This window comes from Elgaria multicarinata, chromosome 1, assembly GCF_023053635.1.
Source record: "Elgaria multicarinata webbii isolate HBS135686 ecotype San Diego chromosome 1, rElgMul1.1.pri, whole genome shotgun sequence".
Classification (NCBI taxonomy): Eukaryota; Metazoa; Chordata; class Lepidosauria; order Squamata; family Anguidae; genus Elgaria; species Elgaria multicarinata.
In genome coordinates, this window is record NC_086171.1 from 62,361,316 (window position 1) to 62,384,458 (window position 23,143).

The 23,143-nt window shown below is 41.2% G+C and overlaps 1 protein-coding gene across 1 annotated transcript in view; it reads left to right on the forward strand.

The window, feature by feature from the left end:
* MYRIP (myosin VIIA and Rab interacting protein) overlaps positions 1 to 23,143 on the forward strand; it is a 198,239-nt gene that overhangs the window by 166,854 nt on the left and 8,242 nt on the right. The window contains exons 9-11 of the mRNA XM_063129083.1: positions 4,142 to 4,319; positions 5,997 to 6,640; positions 10,798 to 11,037. Coding sequence (XP_062985153.1) covers positions 4,142 to 4,319; positions 5,997 to 6,640; positions 10,798 to 11,037 — 1,062 coding nt within the window. The remainder of the gene's footprint in view (positions 1 to 4,141; positions 4,320 to 5,996; positions 6,641 to 10,797; positions 11,038 to 23,143) is intronic.

Genomic DNA, 23,143 nt, shown 5'->3' on the forward strand with positions numbered 1-23,143 from the left:
ATGAAAGCATGTAAACTCACAAATGGACAAAGGAGTATAGGAAAATAACCCACTCCTTAAAAATACAGGTGGTGAATGAAATTATCATGAGCTGCTGTAAATGCTTCAAGCTTCTATTCATGCAAACACTGGATAAAATCAATGGGATAAAATTTTCCCATGATGAGCTAGTCACTCAATCAATGAAAGCTTCACATGGACTAATGAGCAAAAAGGAACTAATTAGCTGTTAAGCGTTAATTGCCTCACTTTAAATGGCCATCTCAATAAGGCTAAGAAATGATCAAACTTCCAAAATTGATAGCAAAGGAGCAACTTCAGAAGTCAACTGTTGTAACTAAATACCTGCCTTTTAAAAAAGTTCTGCATGCTAACAAAGCCATTCAAGCTAAATTGCCTCTTTAGCAGATTCAGTCTTTGTTTCATTCTTTTTTTTCTCTTTCCCTAGTGGACATGATTGATTACTCTACATTATGTCTCCAGCTTTCTAGGTTACTAGTGCTTGCACCAGTGTTTCTGACTTTTAACAATTTCAATTACCCCCAGGGTTATCAGAATAAAACACAATCTGATTACCTAGCCTTATAACCTTAAGCAAAAACTGACATCAGCAGCAAGAAATAGCCTCACAAGTGCTTTTTGAGGATCCAGTCAGCACCATCTCATTGAAATGGAACATGGCATAAATGGTATTGTAGGGAGAGAGAGAGACAGAAAGTTGTACGGGTTGGTTTGGCAGGAAAACAGTATTAAGCTGCCTCTGACAATCTCCTTGGACCCAAATGCTGACATAATCATTTTTGAGTATGGGAGATATAATTGTTTTCCTTTTAGTTCTCTAAGACTTTTAACAGAATAGAAGAGAGAGCGAGAGAGAGAAGAAAAAGGCCTGCAGAACCTGCTGCAGGTATCCTGTCCCCAAGAATGAGGAAGAAGTACAAGGGACTAATCACCCCGGGCATGGCTAGACCAAGCAGGTGGTGGGGGATGATCTCACGATATGATGATCGTAAAATCCTCCCCCTAAATCTACACATGGCGCACAACGTCCCAGGAGGACGTAGGACGTCACGCCCACCATTTTAAAACAACAACAACACAGGAGCAGACAAGCACTCTAGCAAAAAAATAAGTAAAAAAAAGCCCCAACCCTGCCCCCACCCCCAATGGGCATGGAGAAAGAGCTCCGTGCCCTGTGCCTGCTTCCCAGCTCCTCACAGTTACTCGTGAGGAACTGGGAAGAAACCGGGACTGCTGCCCACATGTCCCACGCTCTCGGGATGATACCAAGACTGTGGGAAAAGCCAGGATTAAAGCCATCCCGGCTATCGCAGGGCAAGGGAGGGATCATCTCTCTCTGCCCCCGGGATCCCCTGTGCATCATGTGGATGCACAGCGATGATCCTGGGGCAATCCCCAGGATATGACTTCGTCTAGACTTGCCCCCAGTCTACATGTTCAGAAGAATCACATGATACTCTTTCCTTTTTACCCTATGGTTCCGGAATGCTGGTGGAAGACTGTATGGTTGTACCCTCTATGTTAAAGATTTCCTGCCTGTGCTGTAGTGGTTAATTTTGAAGTGCAGGCACTCATCATGACAGTTCCCATAACCACACCCCCAATGAGAGTTGAAAAATTCAAGCAGCTGTGTTGATCTTACACATATACACACAGTTCTAGTGGTTTTCATCTCCATCAGGAGCAGGTCTTTTGTAAAGCTAATGAATCTTAATTGCCCATTCAGGACTAAGCCACCCCAATACTGTTGCTCGGAAAACTCATTTCCCTCCAGCTACTGTGAGGATTGTGGAAAATCTCAGAGGGATATGGAAATCTGGTGGTGGGTGTTGCACAGGATATTACTGTTCCTACTAATAAAGAGGTACCACAGCACTGCTTCCTGCAAATGGAAAACAAATATGTCTGGGTGAAGAATTTTACCCCATCTTCCTTGTCACATATTAGGGATTTTTATATGTAAAGGGACTTAAAATTGTGTGTGCGGGGTGGGTGGGGAAGGCCTTCAATCATATGATCCTCCCCCTATACTCTGAAATCATATCCCACATGTCAATTCCATTTTTAACTCAGGTTGCTTCCAATGTTAGTGCCTATCTTTTGGGAATAGTTGGTTTAAACATCTGGGTAAGAATTTTGTTAATTGGCTAGAGATTTAAAACATCCAGAAGCAAAGGTTGCAATCCTCCACACACACACACACTTACCTAGGAGTAAGCTCTAGTAAAATCAGTGGGATTAACTTCTGAGTAAACATGGGTAGGATTCTACTGTAAATAAAGTAATGTTTATTGAGGAATGCATAACACAACTTCAAACATAGTAAAATGAAACACAAAATAGCATTCTAACAAATATCCTAACAGCATAGTTTATAAATGCCATAGGCAAAGATATTCTTGAAAGGAATGCACAGATTACCAGGAGACCATTCTTCGCAAAAGCAAGATTGTTTGTCAGCTTTATAGAAAGTGTCAGGAAACTGAACGTATGATTCTTGATGTGTGAATCAAGAAGATGGTGACTGGTTCGCATGATCAAAACAAGCTGCCATGGCTTAAATAAGTCACATCTGGTCACTCTTGCATAGCTAGAGTGACCAGATACAAAAGAGGGCAGGGCACCTGCAGCTTTAACTGTTGCGATGAAGAGGGAATTTCACCAGGTGCTGCATGCATACAAATGACACCTGCTGAAATTCCCTTTTCTATACAACTGTTAAAAATACAGGAGCCCCCGGTCCTCCTTTTCATAGGGCCACCTGGGTTCAAGCAACATGATAAGCTACGCCAGGGCGGGTAGTTAGGGAAATGACAACCACATGCCATGGGGATTAAAACAAGCCACCATGGCTTTTTTTAACCAAGGTGGCTTGTTTAATCTTGTGAACTGGCCAATGACAGCAGCTTACACTCACACAAGGCTCTCCCTTTTTGTATACGGAATATTTTCCTTTTAAGATGAAATGATGCTACAATAGGGAGATACTGAAACTGTAAATAATAATGTTCCAGGGAAAGGAAATTGCATTAGAATAGTTAACTGTGGTTGGTTTTGATAGAAAGCTTCCAGGTTGAGCTCAAATGAAAGAGAAAGAAATGGTGAGTATTGTCAATGTAAATTGAGGGAGGAAAGGATAGCCCAGCCCTTTTGATCTCATTCAGATTTTATAGTACAAATGTACAGTGCATATGTATTCATAGTGTCATCAGAGACATGTTTCTACTCTCTGGGTGAATGAAAATAAATGTAAAGGTTGAACATTATGATATGTCATATAGAAAGCTATAGCTTTGTGTTTAGAATATTTTGAGGAGAAGGCGGAGGACGCAATATATTTGGGGGAATACAGTTCTAGTATTATAACTCTGAGTTTTAGTCTGCTACCATCCATATGCATGGAACCTTACTGGTCCTTGGACTATGTGAATACTGACTTGATGAATGAACATAGTCAAGCCAAGAAACACTGGGTAACTTGGATCATTATTCTCCTGCAGTGTGGGAAAATTCTTTATTAGCCTTCTGGGAATGAGGGGGAGATGTGAGGAGACACCGCATGCTGATGATCAGAATGAAGAGCTACTTCATCTGGTTTTAGGAAATGCTGGAGCACAGAGCAACAGCAAGGCTGTAAAGGGATCTTTTATCAGGCTGGGCAAGCAGAGAGACCATATCCCTGGGATGGGTTTGGTCCTAGTTAACTAATAGATATTTTGTTCTTAATCCTTAGGGAAGGTTCCCTATAACCACCTTCCCCAACTGGCGCCTTCCAGATATTTTGGACTACAGCTTTCAGCATTCCTGACCATTGGTCATACTGGCTGGAGCTGATGGGAGTTGAAGTCCAAAATATATGGAAATCACTAGGGAAGGCTGTCCTACATAATGACCTGACCTTGGTAACAAGCTTCCATTTGCTGCCTAGTAGTACATTAAAAATCCTGCCTTTCTGAAATGAATCAGCAATGAATGGATAACAGATTTTATGTTTTGAAACTGTACTAGTGATATTCTGTATCCAATGAGCTGCACTTATGATACTTTTGCAGGTAATTAACATTTAACATTTCCATAGTTGGTGTTTGCTCAAGATGTTCTCCATATTTTTCTTTAACAGAGGTCTCAATCTGCATTCTCACTCACTAACGAAGATGCATCAAGCAGAGACCTAGAAATTGCATCTTCAGTGCCTGAGTCTCTCTGGAAGCAACCAAAAGGCCCAATCAGGAAACAGAAAGAGCACAGATTATCTGCATTGCCGACCTGGAAGAGTGCGGACCAGTTAAATGAACCAAGTAAAGGACTATAATGCCTGCATGATATTTCTTTGTTCTGTATGAAAATAGCTGCTTTTTCCTAGGTCTTTTTCATTCTTCAATCAGGAAGAATGAAAAAGGTACAATAAATTAACAGTGGTCGATAGACAAATTAGTTATTGATTATGAATGTCCCTCTCAAAACGATCACCTATATTTGGGGAAAGGGGGGCAGCTTTTCTGCAAAAAAAAAAATCTGACTCAGTATAAGTTTTGGACATTCAGAACTTCTGCTGAGCCAATTCTCTATGTGACTGGAAGCATCTGATCTGTCATCATCCAGCATTAGATATTTTCTTCTTTGCATGTTCAAAAATCAGACTCTTCCCCCAACCCTCAAATATATAATCATGTTAAATTGTTATCAAAACTGTGCCTTGTGTGACATGAGCTAAAGCTAAATTGCTCAACAATGCTCATTATTGGTCCTCTGCATCAGGGAATAAATAACATCCATTTGCATACACTGGTCCATATCCAGCTAGGGAAAATGCCCATGAAAGCCCGTCCCTGGCTGGATTGGGACAACAATATTTGTTGCTGTTGTTATTGCTGTTGTTAAATCTATTGCTTCTGTTCCATCTGTGCATTACGCAACTATTCCAAAAAACAGAGAAGAGAATTTGTACTCATATTTTGTGTGAGTTGGCTAGAATAAGCACTAGGAGCTTCCTCTATTTAAGACAATGTGAAATTGCAGCACTTAAATGACACTCTATGACAGATATTATTTTCCTCTATGTGCTATTGGGCCTGTTCAGAAGACACCTTAACCCTGCTAGTTAAGGCTTTTGGTTAAGCAGCAGGGTTTAAGGTGTCTTGTGCAATGCGTTTTGCTAAACCCTGCTCACTCACTAACCACAGTTGGACCATCTGCAGCAGGGTTAGAGGCTCTAACCATGGCTTAAAGTGTTGTGTGCGACAGCAGAGCTTGTGGTTAGTGCTAACCCCAGAGCCTGAAGTGTCATCTCAACAGGCCCAGAAAGTGAATATACATTCCATGTACTGTTTATTCTACAACAGCAATAGGAATCTCACTTGATCCAGCAATGGTGATCCATGCCTGGAAGTAAGCTTCTGCTTAAGGATTATTTCTGGACCAGCATGCAAAAGGGTGATACTCCTATTGCTGGATTGGACCCTCATGCATCACAAACTCTTAGGTCCTAACAGATGCATGTAGCGAGAAGCATGTGTGCCAGTCATAAACATATACATGCTGGGAAGAAATGTTGGGCCATAGATTCTAACGCATGTATGCTGCATATATGCAATCAAGCACATGTTTGCCATCACCACTAAATGTAAATAATTCACTAATTATACTGATATATGTAACAATGCAAATGGTGATATATCCATTGCCTTATAAACATTTTATGACTAAAACTACAGCACAAACTCAAACTAATTGGGTCAAACCCTAATTAGTTCTCTCCTCATTATGTCGTCATAAGGAATATGATGCAAGTCTCCTACGTGTGCCTATTATTCCCTCACAATATATGTAGAATAGAGTAAAGTAGCCAATTCATTAGTGATTTGTTGTGGGGGTGGGGGTGGTGGTAATTAAATCCCAAGTATAGTTATGAGTTTGTTTAGGGTAGTAAAATGCAATGCTAATGGAACTGTATATTTTCCTTGTGTTCTCCTTAGATTTTCCTCCTGTTTTACAAAGCACAGATGGAAACTGGGTGGCTTTGCAAAACATCATTTTGCCTCGTCCTCGAATGCTCGCCAAACCAAAGAGCCAAGTATTCAAAGCTTTGGAGAATGAATCCAGTGTGGTGTCCGCGTATGATGAGATGGGCTCTGATAGCGAAGATGACTATGACTGGAACGTGGCTTTGAACAAGTTAAGACGCAGGCCCAAGCAGCTGTTGAATTATGGTGATTCGCAGTGCAATACTGAATGGGCTTATAGCAACGAACTGTACCTGCCTGTGACCTCCCCTTCATCTGGGCTATTGATCAATGAGACAGTATACTCCGATTCTGAAACATCATCAGTCAGTTCTTCAAAAGAGGCAAGGGGAACTAGCCGTCTTCCTTGGCTGCAAAGGAGAACTTGTAACAATAAGCCTAGAGAGGAAAAAGCACAATTACATGGGGACCTAGATGTGAACTTTAACCCACAGGCTACCAGTTTGGACTATTCAGATAGCAGTGAAAGTGAGGAAGTATATCACGACTTGGAAAAGAGGTCAAAGAGGTGGAAAAAAGGCAAGAGTCTTGCAGAAGATTTATGCAAAGTCAAAAATCGCACAAAAACTCACAAGAAGAATTTGAGCACAAGTCAGGTAATGAACATTCAGTTAATACAATACACTGCTTGCTAAACAATATCAAATCTCTTTCTGCTCTACAGAAACAATTGCAGGGTGAGCATGGTCGCTAGAACAACACTCTACTAATCTTCATCATTCACATTTTTTATATTATTAAAAGCATTGTTCCAAGGATAATTATAAAGAATATCCTAAACTAAGCTAATCTGTTATTTTTCCATAGAGCAGAGTTTGGCTACATAAGGAGCTTTTTCTACATGAGACTTTTATACTTTCAGATTCACTGAAGAATTAAAATCAGTTATCTACACAAAGTTCCTTTCCTGCCTTTCTATATTTTGTGCTATGGAACCTCTAGGTGGAGCTGTGGTATAGTGGAATAATGCTCCCCTCCTCCTTTGCTCTACTCTTTTTCTCTTTGTAAACCGCCCAGAGAGTTTCAGCTATTGGGCAGTATATAAATGTAAATAATAATAATAATAATAATAATAATAATAATAATAATAATAATAATAATAAAATTGGTGACTTTGATTCATGATGCCAAAGAACACCAGATTTAAACCTTTGCAAAAGAAAAATAGAGGAGTGGAATTTAACCCTTTCCTCCCATGCTGTGGTCTTTAGGAAAATCCCTCCTCTTAAGCTCAGAGAAAGGTTTTTGTTAAGAACACCACAGGAGAAAAGGTTAAATCTTCCGTCTCCTCCTGCTGCAGTCCCAATAATGATCAAGCTTCCTCCAACTGATGATATTTGCATTTTAAAAAAGAAGCAGCCAAATGCTAAGAGGCATTTAATGTCACATGTAGGGTGGCCCCTAGGAGCCCTGCGAGACTAGGAGAGATGGGGAGGGAATGCTATTGCCAGAGCTACCACAGCTTGCAGCTTGAGTGTTCTGCTGCAGGGGTAATTGCTATTCATCACTGGTGAGCAATTAACGAGGCTGTTTTATGTTATTTAAATGTAGGTACTTTTCATATTATCTGCTCCAAACGCTGGAGCTAAACTAAAATACTCAAACCAAATGGCATTAAACGGAGTTAAAAAAATAATAATCTGGTTGATTTACAGTCAGCCACATAGTAAGGAACAAAGGCTTCATATTACAGCTATTCTGCATTCGTTTGATAACAAAGTAAAGTTTGGATCCATTGTATTACTATTATTTAAACGCTTTGTATGTGAACAGGGAGAGAAGGAGTGGGTGCATGCACACGTTCTAACAAAGATTTTTCTAAGTAAGGAGCAATATTGCAATGATGCCCTTATCAGTTGCCTCACATATTAGAAAATCAGTATAACTGTTAAAATAAAAATGCTAGAATTTTATTCCCCTACCTCCACTAGGTGGAGCTTGTGGTTAATTTACCGTGGGTGGGAAGGACCACTCAAATTTGAAACTGCAAACCAACTTAGGCCCTTTTTACACCTAAGGGTTATCCCAGGAAAATGGAGGGATCATCCCTGCCTGATCTAAATGATAATTTGGATACACTGGGATGATCCCGGGACGATCCCAGGAAAAAAGGCAGGTGCAGAAACGGCCACAGACAGTGCTTATCTTTCTTCATGCTTACGATATTTTTATGCACAATGCTCAATGCGTTGCTGAGCATTTTTTTTGTACATATATGAATGTTGTTCATGCAAGATAAAAAAAAGTCAAGAGAGCTATTTTTAAATCAAGTGTACCTTTTGTAAATGTTGCTCTTACAGTCAAATGACAAGACAAAAAGAATTTAAGAAAACAATGTGTAGCTTTTTATGTGAAAATGACCTTAGCTTGTGCAGCTGGGGATGAGTTTAAACGATTCTGTATTTAAAAGAGCGGAATAAAATGACAGTTTCGAACTCCCTACGAGTAGATTAACCCTGGGTTTTGCTATCATATGAGAATAGCAGGACTGTATGAACTGACTGTTTCTTTGGGCATGGCTAGATGGGGCAGTATCCCGGGGATCATCCTGGGATCGTCCCTGTGTGTCCACATGACACACTGGGCATTCCGGGAGCAGAGAGGGATGATTCCTTCCTTTCACCAGGATATTGCCCTACCCATTAATTTTGATTTTTCCACAGTCTCTGGATGATCCCGAGACTGCGGAAAGTGTGGCCCGCCGTTGTGGTTTTTCCCCGGCTCCTTGTCAGTAACCTTACAAATTTTGTAGCCTTACAAAAAACCTTACAATTTCAGTTGAGCACTGGTGCGCTCCTTTTCTTTTAAAAAAATAAATCCGAAATGGTGGCCGCTATGTCACGCGCCACATATAGACAAGGGTGAAGATCTCGCGATCATAAAATCATGAGGTCGCCGCCCTCCACCCCCGTCGTCTAGCCATGCCCTTTGTGTCCTTCCGCTCACAACTCAACTTTTTTTTTCTTTTTCTCATTTGGCCTTTTTAATATGGAAGCACAATCAAGCATGCTATTGAGCCAATCTGGCCTTTCTCTTCTCCCCTCAATCATCTCTTGCAGCTTCTTTGCCACAGACCTTCCCTTGTCCCAGCATTACTTTTCTTACTCTGGGATCAATTTCGCAACCTCTTTATTCTCCCTCTCATCTCTGCAGCACATTCTGTTCTCTGCAGTGCCACCTGTGCCTCCATCCTCTTGCTCCTGCAGAAGTTTGCATTCCGTATGAAGAAGAATGAATGAATGAATGAATGAATGGAATTTATTAGTCAAAAATGTGTATGGTTTCTTCATGTATACAAAGTGATGCAGAAATTTGGAACAAAACTTGCCCGTCACAAAATGTGAGCATTATAGAAAGTGAAACAGTCAGATTTATCCATTCCTATCTCGTGTGGAGTTAACACTTGCTGTCTTTGCACTACGTTTGCACAAGTCATATCCCGTTTCAGTCAATCTATATTCACACATGCACACTTTCTTCCAGATTATAGAAGATGCACATTGTATCTCGGGGGGCGGAGGAGGCTGCACGGTCTCCAAAGAAGGAAAAACAAAGATCAGGAAAGGAAGGGGGAGTTTTCTCCTGAAATAGCAGGACATACAATATGGCACAGATTACTGGGACTGGTGATACTCCTTGCAGCGATGTTGAAGGCACTGGAGCTGTTCACACAACACGCTAATACTCATTGGTTGTGTGTGCACTGTTTTGAACTGTGGGTTATTTTGCTTGGCTTGCTAACCATGCAATGGTTTATTTTTCTCGAACAAGCCACCTTGAGAACTCACGATTTATTGTTGGGTTGTTCACCGTGGTTAACAAGCCACACTGCAAGCAACTCTGGCAAGCCACACTCAGAGGTTGAATATGGGTTAGTGTGTTGTGTGATATAATAATATAATATTTTATAATACATAATAATGATAATAATATAAGCACCTGTAGTGCTAGAGCAGCCTTCCCTAACCTAGTACCCTCCAGATGTGTTGGACTACATGTTCCAGTATCCCTAGAAAGGACAGCAATTGCCCCGTTTTGGATAAAGGACCAGTATTTCTTAATAAATTTATTTCTTGGCTTAACCACTGCAAAACAGGCCAAACAAGCCCACTCTTCCATCTGGCTTCACGTATTTCTGTGGACCAGCAAGCCACAACGGCATCTTGGATGATGGTTGTTTGCTGGGGCAGAAACAGAGATGCCCTCTCCCATTGGTCTCCCTCTGCATTGCTATCCACAGTGGGCCAGGTCGTAGCCAGCCTGCCTCCAGTATTTGGCTCTTTTTGATTTTAGTATTTCTTAACTTGTTGAAAGCTGCATTGAAAGGTATTTTTAAAGGCTACAACAAGGGAATGCAATACCTCCATTCTGAGATGTGGAGGTATAAAACACATGGTATTGTATAAAATGCATTCAGCATGTCTCAGAGGAACGTGCGATACCTGCACAGTAGTGTTCCTGTTCTGTCACAAGGAATCGGATATGCAAGAAATGATCACATAAGAATTTAAAAGCTGTGGTGCAGGATCAAACATGGAGTTGAGCGTTGTCATCATCTAGAGAAATTGTATTGAGCGCATGCTGTTCAGAAATGAAAACCTATTTCTCCTTATGTATTGATGTTGCAATCATCAAAATGATACAGCTATAGAACTCCTGTGGTGTAAACAGCTTTTGTATATATACAACTTTAATTTTCTCTTCTTTGAGATGTTATTTGCTTTGTCCCTTTCTTTTCTTTCAATGGTTTAAGGCATCTGAAGATTTATCAGAAACTGACATAAGCAGTGAAGACCAACACTATCAAAGCAAGGCCGATGCTATGGAAGAAAAGCTGAAGTCGAGATTATATGAACTGGCTGCAAAAATGAGTGATAATAGGGAATCCTCTTCAGAGGAGCAGTTGTCAGAGCCAAGAACAGAATCTGAGAGCCAGAAATCATGCTTATCTTCAGAAGACAATGGCAAATGCATTCAGGAGGAGTTAAAGAAGGTAAGTGGTGCCTAGTGTGGGGCGCTGAACCTCTTTCAGCCTAAGCACAGAATTTGGACCCCCGGCCTGAGATTCTGCACCCCGAAATGGCTGAATGGCTGGCAAATAATTTGTTCAAGAGCCATTTCCCACATTATGATTCCCGACAAGTCGCTCCCACATCTGAACTTGTACCATTGGCGAGGCAATGATGCATAATCTACTTTGAGAAAAGTCGTAGGTATTGTGAGCCTCTGGGAACAGCAGGACTGGCCTCTTTGTCACAAAATGTCACTGGACATCATCACCCTCCCATTGACAATGACTTGAAAGAATTTTGGCATGTTTGAAAATTGCAAATTCAAAGGCGTCAAAGGATAAAAGAGTTGTAATTATTTTCTGATTATAATGGATATATGCATAAAGACAGACAAATAGAAAAAAATGTTGGGGTAAGGCACAAGTAGCTGGCAGTTGCCACTAGTATCCCACCAGTCTGTCATCTACAGGTAGTCAAAATGTAGACTAGTCGAACACATTGGCCTGGTTCAGACAACACGCTAAACCATGCTGCATTAAGGTTAATGCATTCCCTTAACCATTTTGTGGTTAAGCAGCATGGTTCAGCATGTTGTCTGAACTAAGCCATTGTTAGACTCCAAATTCTTTCCCCAATACCTGCTAGGAGCATCGAACAGCAACATGAACATACTAAGGGCCTGTTCAGATGACATGCTAAGCCACTGTGGATCACTCAAAAATGTGATCCCAATGGGTTAACATGTTTTGTATTGAGAGATTTCCCTGCCCACAGTGGGTAGAGTACCCATGCCCGCTCCCCACCTTCCGCAGGATGGCTGGTGGGCTTCCACGATGGTTCCCGTGTCGTCTGATGGAATCCCCATGGGTTTTCAGCCTCGTTCCAGCAAAAAATGGTGGCGACCATAGAGTCCAGCAGCAAGAGCGACTGTCACTTCTGCTGACGCTCTTGCCATCGTGGACTTCCTCCATTTTTTTTCATTTTACTCAGCGGAGCGGATGCCGGCACCCATTCGGGGCATAGAAGATGGCAGGATGCATGGTGAAAATGCATGGAGTTAAGTGCCATGGTTGGTGTTCACGTGATGAGACCACTGTCGGGATTCCATTGCCCCTCGCCATAGTTCCCCTACCCACCCACACGTCTACGCATATCTGAACAACCCCAAAGTATCAGGCTGCTGATCCATATGCAGAGTAATCGTAGCACATGACGGCTGATTTGGGAATGTCAGTGAGTTTTGGGGTAACGTTCCCATCTTGATGGCAATATATAGTTCAGCTCAACAAGGTAGTAGTGATATTTTCTGCTGAACTTACTTTCTTGGTACTTTTAGATAGAAGCCTTACTTAAACCATTATTATAAAAAGCATTAAACAACAACATTGTTACTGGTTTGGTTCAAAAATCTAAGTAGCCCAGCTTGTTGCTTACAATTATTCTTGATGCTTTAAAGATTTGTATAAAAGTACAATAATCTAATAAGACACAGAACCTCTGTCAGTATAGCATTTGGATATCTGATCTGCAAGTTTTAGGACTGTCATTAGCTACTAGGGCTGCAATCCTATACACACTTACCATGGGAGTAAGTCCCATTGTGCTCGCTGGGGCTTACTTCTGAGTACACACCTAATGGCAATGCATTATAACAATCCATTGTAAACTCTGTATATGGGGAAAACATGTTATACATTTACAACTTGTTGAATATTCATTTTATTGAATAACTTTTAGTATTGTGCAGCAAATACGTATAAATTGTTTATTATTTAAAAAAAGCGAAGGTAGTCCATGCCCAGAAGCTTACAATCAATAAGGCAAGAAACACACAAAAGGAGATGGGGAGGGAAGAGGAAGACAGGCATCACTTCTTAAAGTTGCAAAGTTCTTTTGAGTCGAAGAGTTCATGGAGAGGAGGAGCCCAATGGCAGCTGGTCTCTTAGCTATTCCGATAGAGCGGTTCTGCTAACCCATCTTTCCCTCTGCTTCAGCCAAATGGAATGGCTGCTAACAGATGACAGTTGAGGGAGGAGGAGGAGCCAAATGACCTCTGGCCTATTAGCAAAGCCAATGGATTGGGCCTGTTGTCCTATATCAGTTTATGAGAGAGAGAATATATATGGCAATGGAATAATATATATATCCTTTCTCAAGACTTTCCAGTTCTCTGGAGTGAACGTACGTAGTTTTTCTCCTCATCTGAAAGTTCAAAATCAGAAATGCCTGCTAGGTAACTCATGCATATCCAGAATAGGGCTTCAATGTGATTGGAAAGCTTTACCATTTACCATTTGGAAGATTTGTAATGCTTTAGAAGTGTCAGCTTCACATAATTAAATGAGAACGATCGCTATGTGACCTATAGAACTGCAAGGTTTGATCAATCATTTGGTGCGATTAAAGAAATCGACATTTAATTGTCGATTAAAGCTTAGTCTGTACTTAATCACCAGGACTGGTAACAAGCAACAACTCTAGAAGTGGTGACTCATAAAGGCCCTGTCACCACACCGAACACAGATATATTTGTTTCCTGATCCTTGCACCAAACTTTATTAAAGGGGAAAGTTAAATATTGCTTTTTCATTCTGGCATGTTGCAAAAGCAGTACATAGTTTGCCTTTCAAGGTGGATCTATGACGGTTTTCACAGTTTATTAATTTAGGGCACAATCCTACGCATGTTTAGACAGAAAAAAAGTTCTACAACTCCCAGCATGTTCCAGCTGGCATGGCTGGCTGGGGCATGCTGTGAGTTGGTGGACTTTATTTATTTATTTACAATATTTATATACTGTTCCCCATTCAAAATTTCAGAGCGGTGTATAAGATAATATAAAATAACACATTAAAATAGATTTTTGAAAGAAGTAAAATACAAAGTGAACTGTGGCTGGTCATTAAGGAAAGGCTTCTTGGAATAATGACGTTTTCAGGAGGCGCCAAAAGGAACTCAAAGTTGGTGGCTGCCTGACCTCCAGAGGCAGGGAATTCTGTAGGAGTGGGGGCTACCACACTGAAGGCTCTTCCCGTGGTGGACTCCAGGGGCATGCCCTTGGATGACCTGAGTGACCGGGCAGGTTGATAGGGGAGAAGGTGCTCTCTCAGATATCCTGGTCTCAAGTTGCTTAGGCCTTTGTACACTAGTACAAGAACCTTAAACTTGGCCTGGTAACGAATAGGCAGCCAGTGCAGTTCCCTCATGCTGGAAAGGAGCAGGTCTGGACAACAGCCGAGCTGCAGCATTCTTCACTAGCTGCAGCTTCCGGAGCAGCTTTAAGGGCAGCCCCACATAGAGCGCATTGCAGTAATCCAATCTTGAGGTTACCAATGCCTGTACAACCGTGGCCAAACTATCCCTGTCCAGGAGAGGCCATAGCTGGCGAAACAACCAAAGCTGGTAAAAGGAATATAAGCAGTATAACAAAAGAGTATAAATATAATCAATCAATAAACCAACAGTAATAAAAACAGCAGAAACAGGAAAACAAAAATGTAGCACAGGAAAATGCCTACCAAAATAATGCAATTTTCAGTGCCCGTAATGAGAGGGCTAGCCAAACCTTTCTGGGGAGAGTGATGGGGAAGTAGTGCTTCTTGAAGTAACCCCATTAACTCGGGAAAACACTTTTTTTTTTTAACACTGGGCTGATCAGCACAGCTGCCTTCTGAGAGCTCTGCTGATCTGCGCCCTTTTGGAGACAAACATTTTAGCTCGTTTTCGATTGCTTCGAGAATCCCAGGTTCCTATTGTGCAAGCAGTCAGGAGCTGTGACAGTACTGTCGCAGCTCCTTGCACTTATTTCTTTTCAAAACCCATTTTGATGTCCTATTCTGATAGAAAATATTTCAGATACTAAAATCGGATGAACAACAAAGTATTCAAGATTATCTTTCCTTCTAGCAACGAACAGGCGCACTCTTGTTTATTACATCTTAAGAGAAGCCCGTCTGTTATGTCAGGATCTTCACAATTAAATGTGCCTTTGTTGAGACTGAGCCTCGTGTGGCGCAAAGCGGTAAAGCAGCAGTTTCTGCAGCTGAAACTCTCCCCACGGCCTGAGTCCGATCCCAGCGGAAGCTGGTTTCAGGCAGCCGGCTCGGGTCGACTCAGCCTTCCATCCTCCCGAGGTCGGTAAAATGAGTACCCAGTTAGCTGGGGGAAAGGTAATAACGGCCGGGGAAGGCAACAGCAAACCACCCCGCTATAAGGCCTGCCAAGAAAACGTCAGCGAAAGCTGGCATCCCTCCAAGAGTCAGTAATGACTCAGTGCTTGCACGAGAGGTTCCTTTCCTCCCTTGTTGAGACTAAATAAATGTCAGTATAGCATACTTTTTAATAGTGTTTTTTGAGATATAAATTTAATATTCCATTTTAAGATGTGATTTTAATTTTATTATATGTATAATGCTTAGCAATTTTATTATATTAAAAGGGACATAAGTATAAATAAACAATCAATTAAATTACTTGATTAGTCGGTTATAAATGGATGAGGAAAATTTAGTTTGCTATAGTAATGAATTAGCAAGTATTTCATCCAAGAGCGGGTGGCTGCTTTCAGTGACCTCTCATTTTAATTCCTTTTCATCTCAGTAGGAGAGGCAGCAACTGACAGTGGAAGGGCAGCAGTCAGGCAGGGAGGCCCCACACAACTAGCAGCTGTCCACATGGCTGTGCTATGCACAGTCCCTGCGTTATGGATTGTATCATAAAGTGTGTGTGTGTGTGTGTATTAGGGCGGGGGGAGCAAGGAAGAGGGAGGTTTAAATTATACACAGATGAGTGCATGCTCACAACTTTTAATCGTAAGTATAAATATTATGTATTTAGTACATGTGACTTCTGTCTTTCCTTCACTCCATAGTTTTTTCTCAGTAAATTGTGCCCATCATGATCTAATTTCTATCTCTCTTCTCTGCTTTTCTAAACTGCTGTTCAACTACCTAGGAAAAGCAAAAGGCTTTTGATCTCCATCTTAAACTTCAGTTTTTAACCTCAGCACTTCAGCAGGTGAGACTGGTCAATTTCATATGTGTTAGTGATCTTCATCTAATGCAGGGGTGGGCAACTTCGGGAACTCTGGGGGCCATTTTCACCCCCTATGCCCTTCCCCGTTGCACGGGTGCTGAAAAAATGCAAATAAAAAATAATTTAAAAAACAAAGTATCATCCGTTGCTGCTATAGAGCACCAAAAAGGGTCAAAATTAGCTCGTAAACCAGCTGATTTTTGTGAACCGCCCAGAGAGCTTCGGCTTTTGGGTGGTATAGAAATGCAATAAATAAATAAATAAATAAATAATTTTGGCCCTTTTGGTGCTCCATAGCAGCAAGAGATGCATAGCAGAAAAAAACTGGAGAATAACCCCAAACCTTGGGGAGGGGGGCTGGGGGCTGCACCGGTGGACTGAGGGGGCCACATGCAGCCCACGGCAGCTTGTTGCCTGGCTCTGATCTAAAGTAGTCATTCTTTTTGTTTATTTTCTCATGGACTATATGCAGGACTTAGCTAAGATAAAAAGTAATTTAATAATACATTAAGTTACATCTTAACTGTTCTGTCTCATTTTCTATTTGCTCATCATTCAGCAAAACATAATGTAGCAAAAGGAAGTCAGTTACTTTTGCATTGTGTAATACTGACATTCAAACTTTCTTTCTTTCTAATAATAAACATGAATCAGAGTCATCCCTGTTTCCCAAATACACTATGTTAGTCTGTTTTAAGTTTTCCAGACCTAGCAATTGAAACTGATTTTTCTGTGCCAAAGAGAGTTAAGTTCATTGTGGCAACAATATAGAACCTTGGGTGTAATCACACTGAAATATAATAGATTCACCAGATGTGCAAAGGAGCAACCACAAAGCAGGCCTTCTTTATACATCTCTATGTGATTCACTGCTCTTCCTTTGCCACCTTCAAATCAGCCTCTGTAAGGAGCAGGTGGTTTTGCTGCATCAGATGTAATCGATTTATTTTAAAGGTGGTGCTTTCATGAGACCATTCATCCCTCCATGAAAGTGAGAGGGGGATATTCCATGACTTCCAGAGACAGACAGGCAGCTCCGTCTTTTGCGTGGATGGTGCCATTTTGACTACATAAGGATCCAAGCTCAGAGAAGGGGTTTTCTATTAGTATATGTAGGGTGTCAGAAACTAGCTCGCACAACCAATTTTTCTGTGAGGATAAAAAATGGAGTATGAATAGGAAGAATGATAAGAGGTTCGAGGGCATAATATGAGGAACCTAGCAATGTTTTCCCAATATTTTTGTGAAGCCTGAAGTAACTTGTTCAGCTCCAAGGCTGATGAATCAACACACAACCTACCAACCCTTAGATGAAGACAACCGCTATTGATTGACGAACAGGCCCACTGCTGTGAGCGTGATGAAGCACCTTAAGCATGGAGCTTGTAATGTTTGCATGGTGATTTAAGGACCTAGTCAATACTGCCAGGAGCCATTAGAGATGGAAAAGATTTTTATGTAGTCATTTTGTGTGCCTAATGTTGATTTGACATTTCCTCAGAGATAGCGTAAGACACTGCATAAATCACAGTTGAATTCGGAGACCAAGGTTTCTCCTATCACTAAGCGCCATCCTAAACTTTAAAAATAATGGTCCAGGCAAAGTTTTCCAGATCCATCTATTTAATTGGGATTCATGTAAACACAAGTTTAACTCTCTCATTGAAATCAATGGGACTTAAAACTGACCGCCAGTGATTTGCCCTCAGTTTAAACTGAATATTTGTTTATTTATCTAAAGTATTTATATACCACTGCATATCTGAAATAGATTCTGGAGCAGTGAACAGAGGGACATTAGAGAGTGAAAGGAATATTCCTGGTGCTGATGTTACCATGCTAGGATGTTCCCTGTTTTGCCGTGTGGCTGTTTCACTATAGTACAGGGTGTCTCAACAGGGAGCATTTTAGATGTATGTATAATTGTGCATTTGAATTCATATGTTACCTTTTCATGTTACATTAGTTTTTAAATGGGATTCATATCCAAATGGAGATCCCCATCCACATTTCGATACAACTAGATTGTAACTGGAGCTCGGGAGCATCAGCCATGGCTGCAAGAATTTAGTCCCTTCACATCAGCAGTGTTCTTGCCCTTTCAAGCCCCCTGCCCAAAAACATTGCTGGAAGGGGGATGTTTGAAATGTGGTGTGGTTGTGTTCCTAAAACTCAGGCCACATTTGATTCCACTGTAATTTCATTTAGAAGCCTTGTGCTTAGATTTCAGTGCATACAACTATGAAACAATATACAACATAGCAGTATCACAGCCACTTACATCCTTGATCCCCATTATCTTACATATGTGAGTAAGATTGCTAAATAAATAAGGAAGAGCTCAGTTTTAGCTCACCCAAAAAAGGTCTAGTTTTTCATAACCTGCCTCTGGTTCTCTGATATGTTGTTTCTACTTCTGAGAAACACATTATCCCATTATATCCTGGATATGTGCTAAATGTACAGGTTGCCAGCCATGGAAACCCCTTGGTTTTCAATGGAACTATTCTAAGAGATATCAGCATGAAAACCTGCATCATTAACCTTTCAGCTGGAATGTAACTAGAACAATCTGGGAAACAGCTGATGAATAAGAAGAAGGTTTAGAGGATTTCGGACTAGTGCAATTTGCAATATTCCAGTGTTCATTCATAACCCTGTTGATATTAGTGGGAATACTCACAAGTTATTAACTGAGAATTGTAAGGCTATGATGGGAGCCAGCAATGGGAGGTCCCTGAGCCAAATTTAGAATGTTTTTCCAGAAGCAAAAGAACGGCATCAGTTGTGACAATGGGTTTTGTTGCCAGAGCACTGTGGAGGGGGTGCAAGTTGGGGCTTTCCAGAGCAGCCCTCTGGAAAAACTAGTTGCCAATGAATGGGCTGCAGTGTTTGCCTACAGATAATGCAAATAGAACTGGAGGGTGACCTCTGATTAGTGTTTCAAAGTTCAATTACGCTTAGCTGTCCTATTGTAGTTACGGATTGCCTAAATGTCTGTCGCTTCCCTATTAGTCGCTTCGCTGAGAAATAGAGTGGATGTGACAGCTGTCTTTTAGAATCACATGTTGGCCAGTTAAGGATGTTTTTTCCTTCGGCAATAAAAGTGAGATATAATAAATGGGAGTCAAAAGGGTATTTTGTCAGTATCAGTCGTCCACCCACTAACTCCTCCTTTCTCTGTGCATGCTTATGAATATTAAAAAAGTCATATTGTATCCATGCATTTCAAAATCATTCCTATTGTTAGGCCCACTTTATTTTATCCTTCAAAAAATAAAGTCAGCCTTCACATGATTCAGGATTCTTACCATAACTTCAAAACATAAAATTCTCCGTTCTCCCCCTGTTTGAAATGACAGATAGTGCAGACAGGGCCAACCTTTAAACCAGCAATTCAGAAACAAAACATCATATAAATCAGTTCCTAAAAGGGCTACAGATTTGCAAAATTGGTTCTTCTATCATGAGTTCTTTAGGAGATTTCTCATCAGAGGAAGAGCTTGAACCTTCAGAGCTGCATGTCATCAGGGAGTAGGTCATCTTAGGGGACTCTGGAATTACTCAAGACAGTCCTGAGCTTTCAGGGGTAATGCCTTCAGATCTGTCTCTCAAGAGCTCAGCTTTTGAGGCCAAGCCACCACCTAGCCTCTGAGAATGTCAGTGGCTTATGGTTCAGGCTAGGATAGTGGCAAGTCCTACTTGCTGAAGAGGGTTCCTCATGACTAAAGAAGGAACCCTCTTCAAAGAGGACTTCTTACACAAGCGTCTAATGTGATACAGCTGAGTCCTGGGTGGGGCTCTGGAATCTCCAGTATATAAGCTCTCAGTGGAGACTTACTGGCTGCTGGAGCAACATCATGCCTCAGCTTTGAGTGCCTTGAACTTGTGTTTCTCTGGCTTTGCTTCCTGACTGAAACGTTGTGCTACTGACTTTTGTCCCTCTTCTTAACTTTGCTCCTTTGGCTGTGTTTCAGACATTTGTCTTTGAACTCTTCCTATTGCCTGGTAATACTGTGCTTTTGGCCATCACCTGTTTACTGACTACTCCTGCCTTGAACAGCTCTCTTGCTGGACTGATTTCTCTGTGCTTGACCTATTGCCTATTTATTGTTTTGCCACTGGATTTTCCCCTCAGTTGCCTTAATGCTGAGTGTAACTCAGCCACAGCACACATACCCAGTTTCTTGCCCAACTCTTTCTTTTATGTCCTGTATTCCTACCTTCTATCCCTGATGTTCATGCTATTGTTGCTGAAACAGGTTTATCAGAAAAGATTACACATGTTCTGGGAACTCTAAGCTAATAAAGAGCTCCCTGAATCCCTTTGTTTAGAATCAAACAATCCACTTTAAACAGACAGTGGCTTGCAGCCAGAATTAGTCGGAACTGATCCATTGAAATCATTGGGACAAATTAATCATGATTAACCTAAGTCTTATTTATTGCAATGGGTCTACTTTAAATATGACTAAATTTAGATACATCCCAACGGATTTTCACAGTAGTTCTAACGCTGGTTGGCAGTGGTGTTATCTCCTAACAGGAAACAGAATACAGTCATTAGAAACACTGTAATGCATCGAAAAGCATTCCCATACATTGTTAGTTAAGGATTTGCACCATTGACAAAGCCAGTTGCTAATGATGTTATATTACAGCCTCTTATGGTAGAAATCATTTAGCCAGGACAGGAAGAGTTACAACTCCAGGGCCTTGTACTTCTGGAAGTGTATGCACAGCCAGTGAAATGAAACCATTACCATTGCCTTGTAACTGGTGATATTTAGTTGTCCATATGAGTTATAAAATGTTTCACATAAATATATCACCTTTTAAAAAGGATTGTAGCAAACCACAGAGATATAGGACTTAATAAATACCTCCAAAGTGCTAGCTGGCCTTTAAAAAAATGCTAATAAAAAGGAAAATGCAGCATATGACCCAATGCTTTGAAGACCAATACATTTGTCAATATGGGAATACTTTGAAGAAAATGTGATCTTTCACTAAGCTATTTGGGGGGAGGGCTAATTAACTGAATAAGAAGACATGAAAAGGGTATGAGTGAAGGCAAACCCCCAAAGCAACCACAAACCCTCCACGACAACATTGATTTCCTCCTTTAAAATTATTGATCTCTTTCAAACTAATTGGCACTTGCAAAAGTAAAAGCAAAACGTGGAAAATTTGTGAGTGGTACAGAAACTCTTTATCATCTCTCTCAGTCTGGAGAGAGAGGAATCATCTGGCTGTTTTAATTATCACGGCTGTGCTTGCCTGATGGGCTGAAGACGTGGTTGTCTCTAACCTATTACATTTGCTTTTGCCCTTCTCTTTAATCACAATGCTTCTATATTTTCTTCATGATTCACCAGTATAACGTGTTCGATCAATGCATGAAGGCACTCACAGAGGACTTATTCAGTAGATAGCTCACTGAAAAACCAGTATGTATATGACTGATGAACATAACATCTCTGACTTAATAGTATGGGCTCATCTATGAAAGTGGTATATGGTATGTGTCGATGGGCCCCAACAGTTTTCAGTGTACTACATTACCACTATAAAGCACTAGTGTGGCTCCTGCCTTTTATATACCACTTTCATAGTGGAATATCCTGCTTGGTGTAGATGAGCCCTGAGTCAGTGGACAGGCCATCAACGCTGAATGGCAGCAGCTATCCAGAATCTCAGGCTGAGATCATTCCTAGAACTTCTACCTGAGATTCTTCTAAATGATTCTTCTAAGTGGGTGTGAAGCTGGGGCCTTCTGCACATGCAGTATGGGCAGTACCATTGATTTTTTCCTTCTTCCCCCCCATGTACCCCCCCATTTCTTATCTGGACAGGAGATCACAATTAGGGAGGCACAAAGTAAGTAAGAGAGCATCACCCAAGTCACTGAGTTATGCAGGCAGAAGTCCCTCTTATCTATACCCTGTTCTAATTGACACAAGACAAACTTAAAGTAGACCACCTCTCTAAGAGGAGAGAACTGCATATACATCAGTTTTTTGGATATCTTTTGAAGGAGAGCCAACTCCTCCTAGCCCCAATGGGGCTCAAAGTACATTGGGACTTGATTTTGTTGTATGTCAGCCTTCCCCAGCCTGGTGCTCTCCAGATGTTTTGGACTACAGCTCCCAACATTTCTGACCATTTAGAATGTTGGATGGAGCTGATGGGAGTTGAGGTCCAAAATATGTAGAGGCCACCAGGTTGGGGGAAGCTGTTGTAAGGGCAGTTTATTCATATACAATTATGTATTTTTTATTTATCTCTGATTTTTCTGTGTGAGCGCACACTGAATAAATAGTCAGCACCATGCAAAAAACAATGAAATGTCCAAGCTGTTAAGAAACCTGCCAAGGCTATGTCTGAATGTGGCCTTGCACGTGAGCTGGGAATGGATACAATTGCTACTTCGTTGTCAGGGAGAGATCACTGGTTGAGAGTAGATTTCACCATGGCTTTCGGTCATTGCAATGGTGCTGCCAGCCAACTTCCCTGACTATCCTGAAAGGCCCTAATAATCTTGGGAATAGGAAATCAGTGGACAAAAGCTCCAAAGAGCTTTTTTCCATGGGACTAGAGTCCATGCCTCTCCCTGATACTCCAGGAAATAGAGACAGAAATGAATGCTTGATGAAATGCAGGATGAATTTCACAAAGTTCAAGTTAGAGGTTATTTGCAATGATGTGGGGATACTGGGAGGTTGCTGTACAACATATTTGGATAGCACCAAGTTGGAGAAGGCTGCTCTAGACCCCAGTTGCCTAATATAAAATTCTTTTGCAAGGTGACTGGGAAGATGGCGATGACATAGCCTCAGGGACTTCTGGATTATATTGATCCTTATCAGTCCAACTTCAAGCCTAGTATTGTGACTGTAACTATCTTGGTTGTCCTTTTGGATGACCTACATTAGGAGAAAGATGGAGGGGAAGAGCCTTTTGTTTCTCCTGGGTGGGGGGGATCTATACACTATTGCTTTTAAAGCGCTTTAAAAAACTTTGAAAACGTTTTGAAACCTGTATATGCAGTGT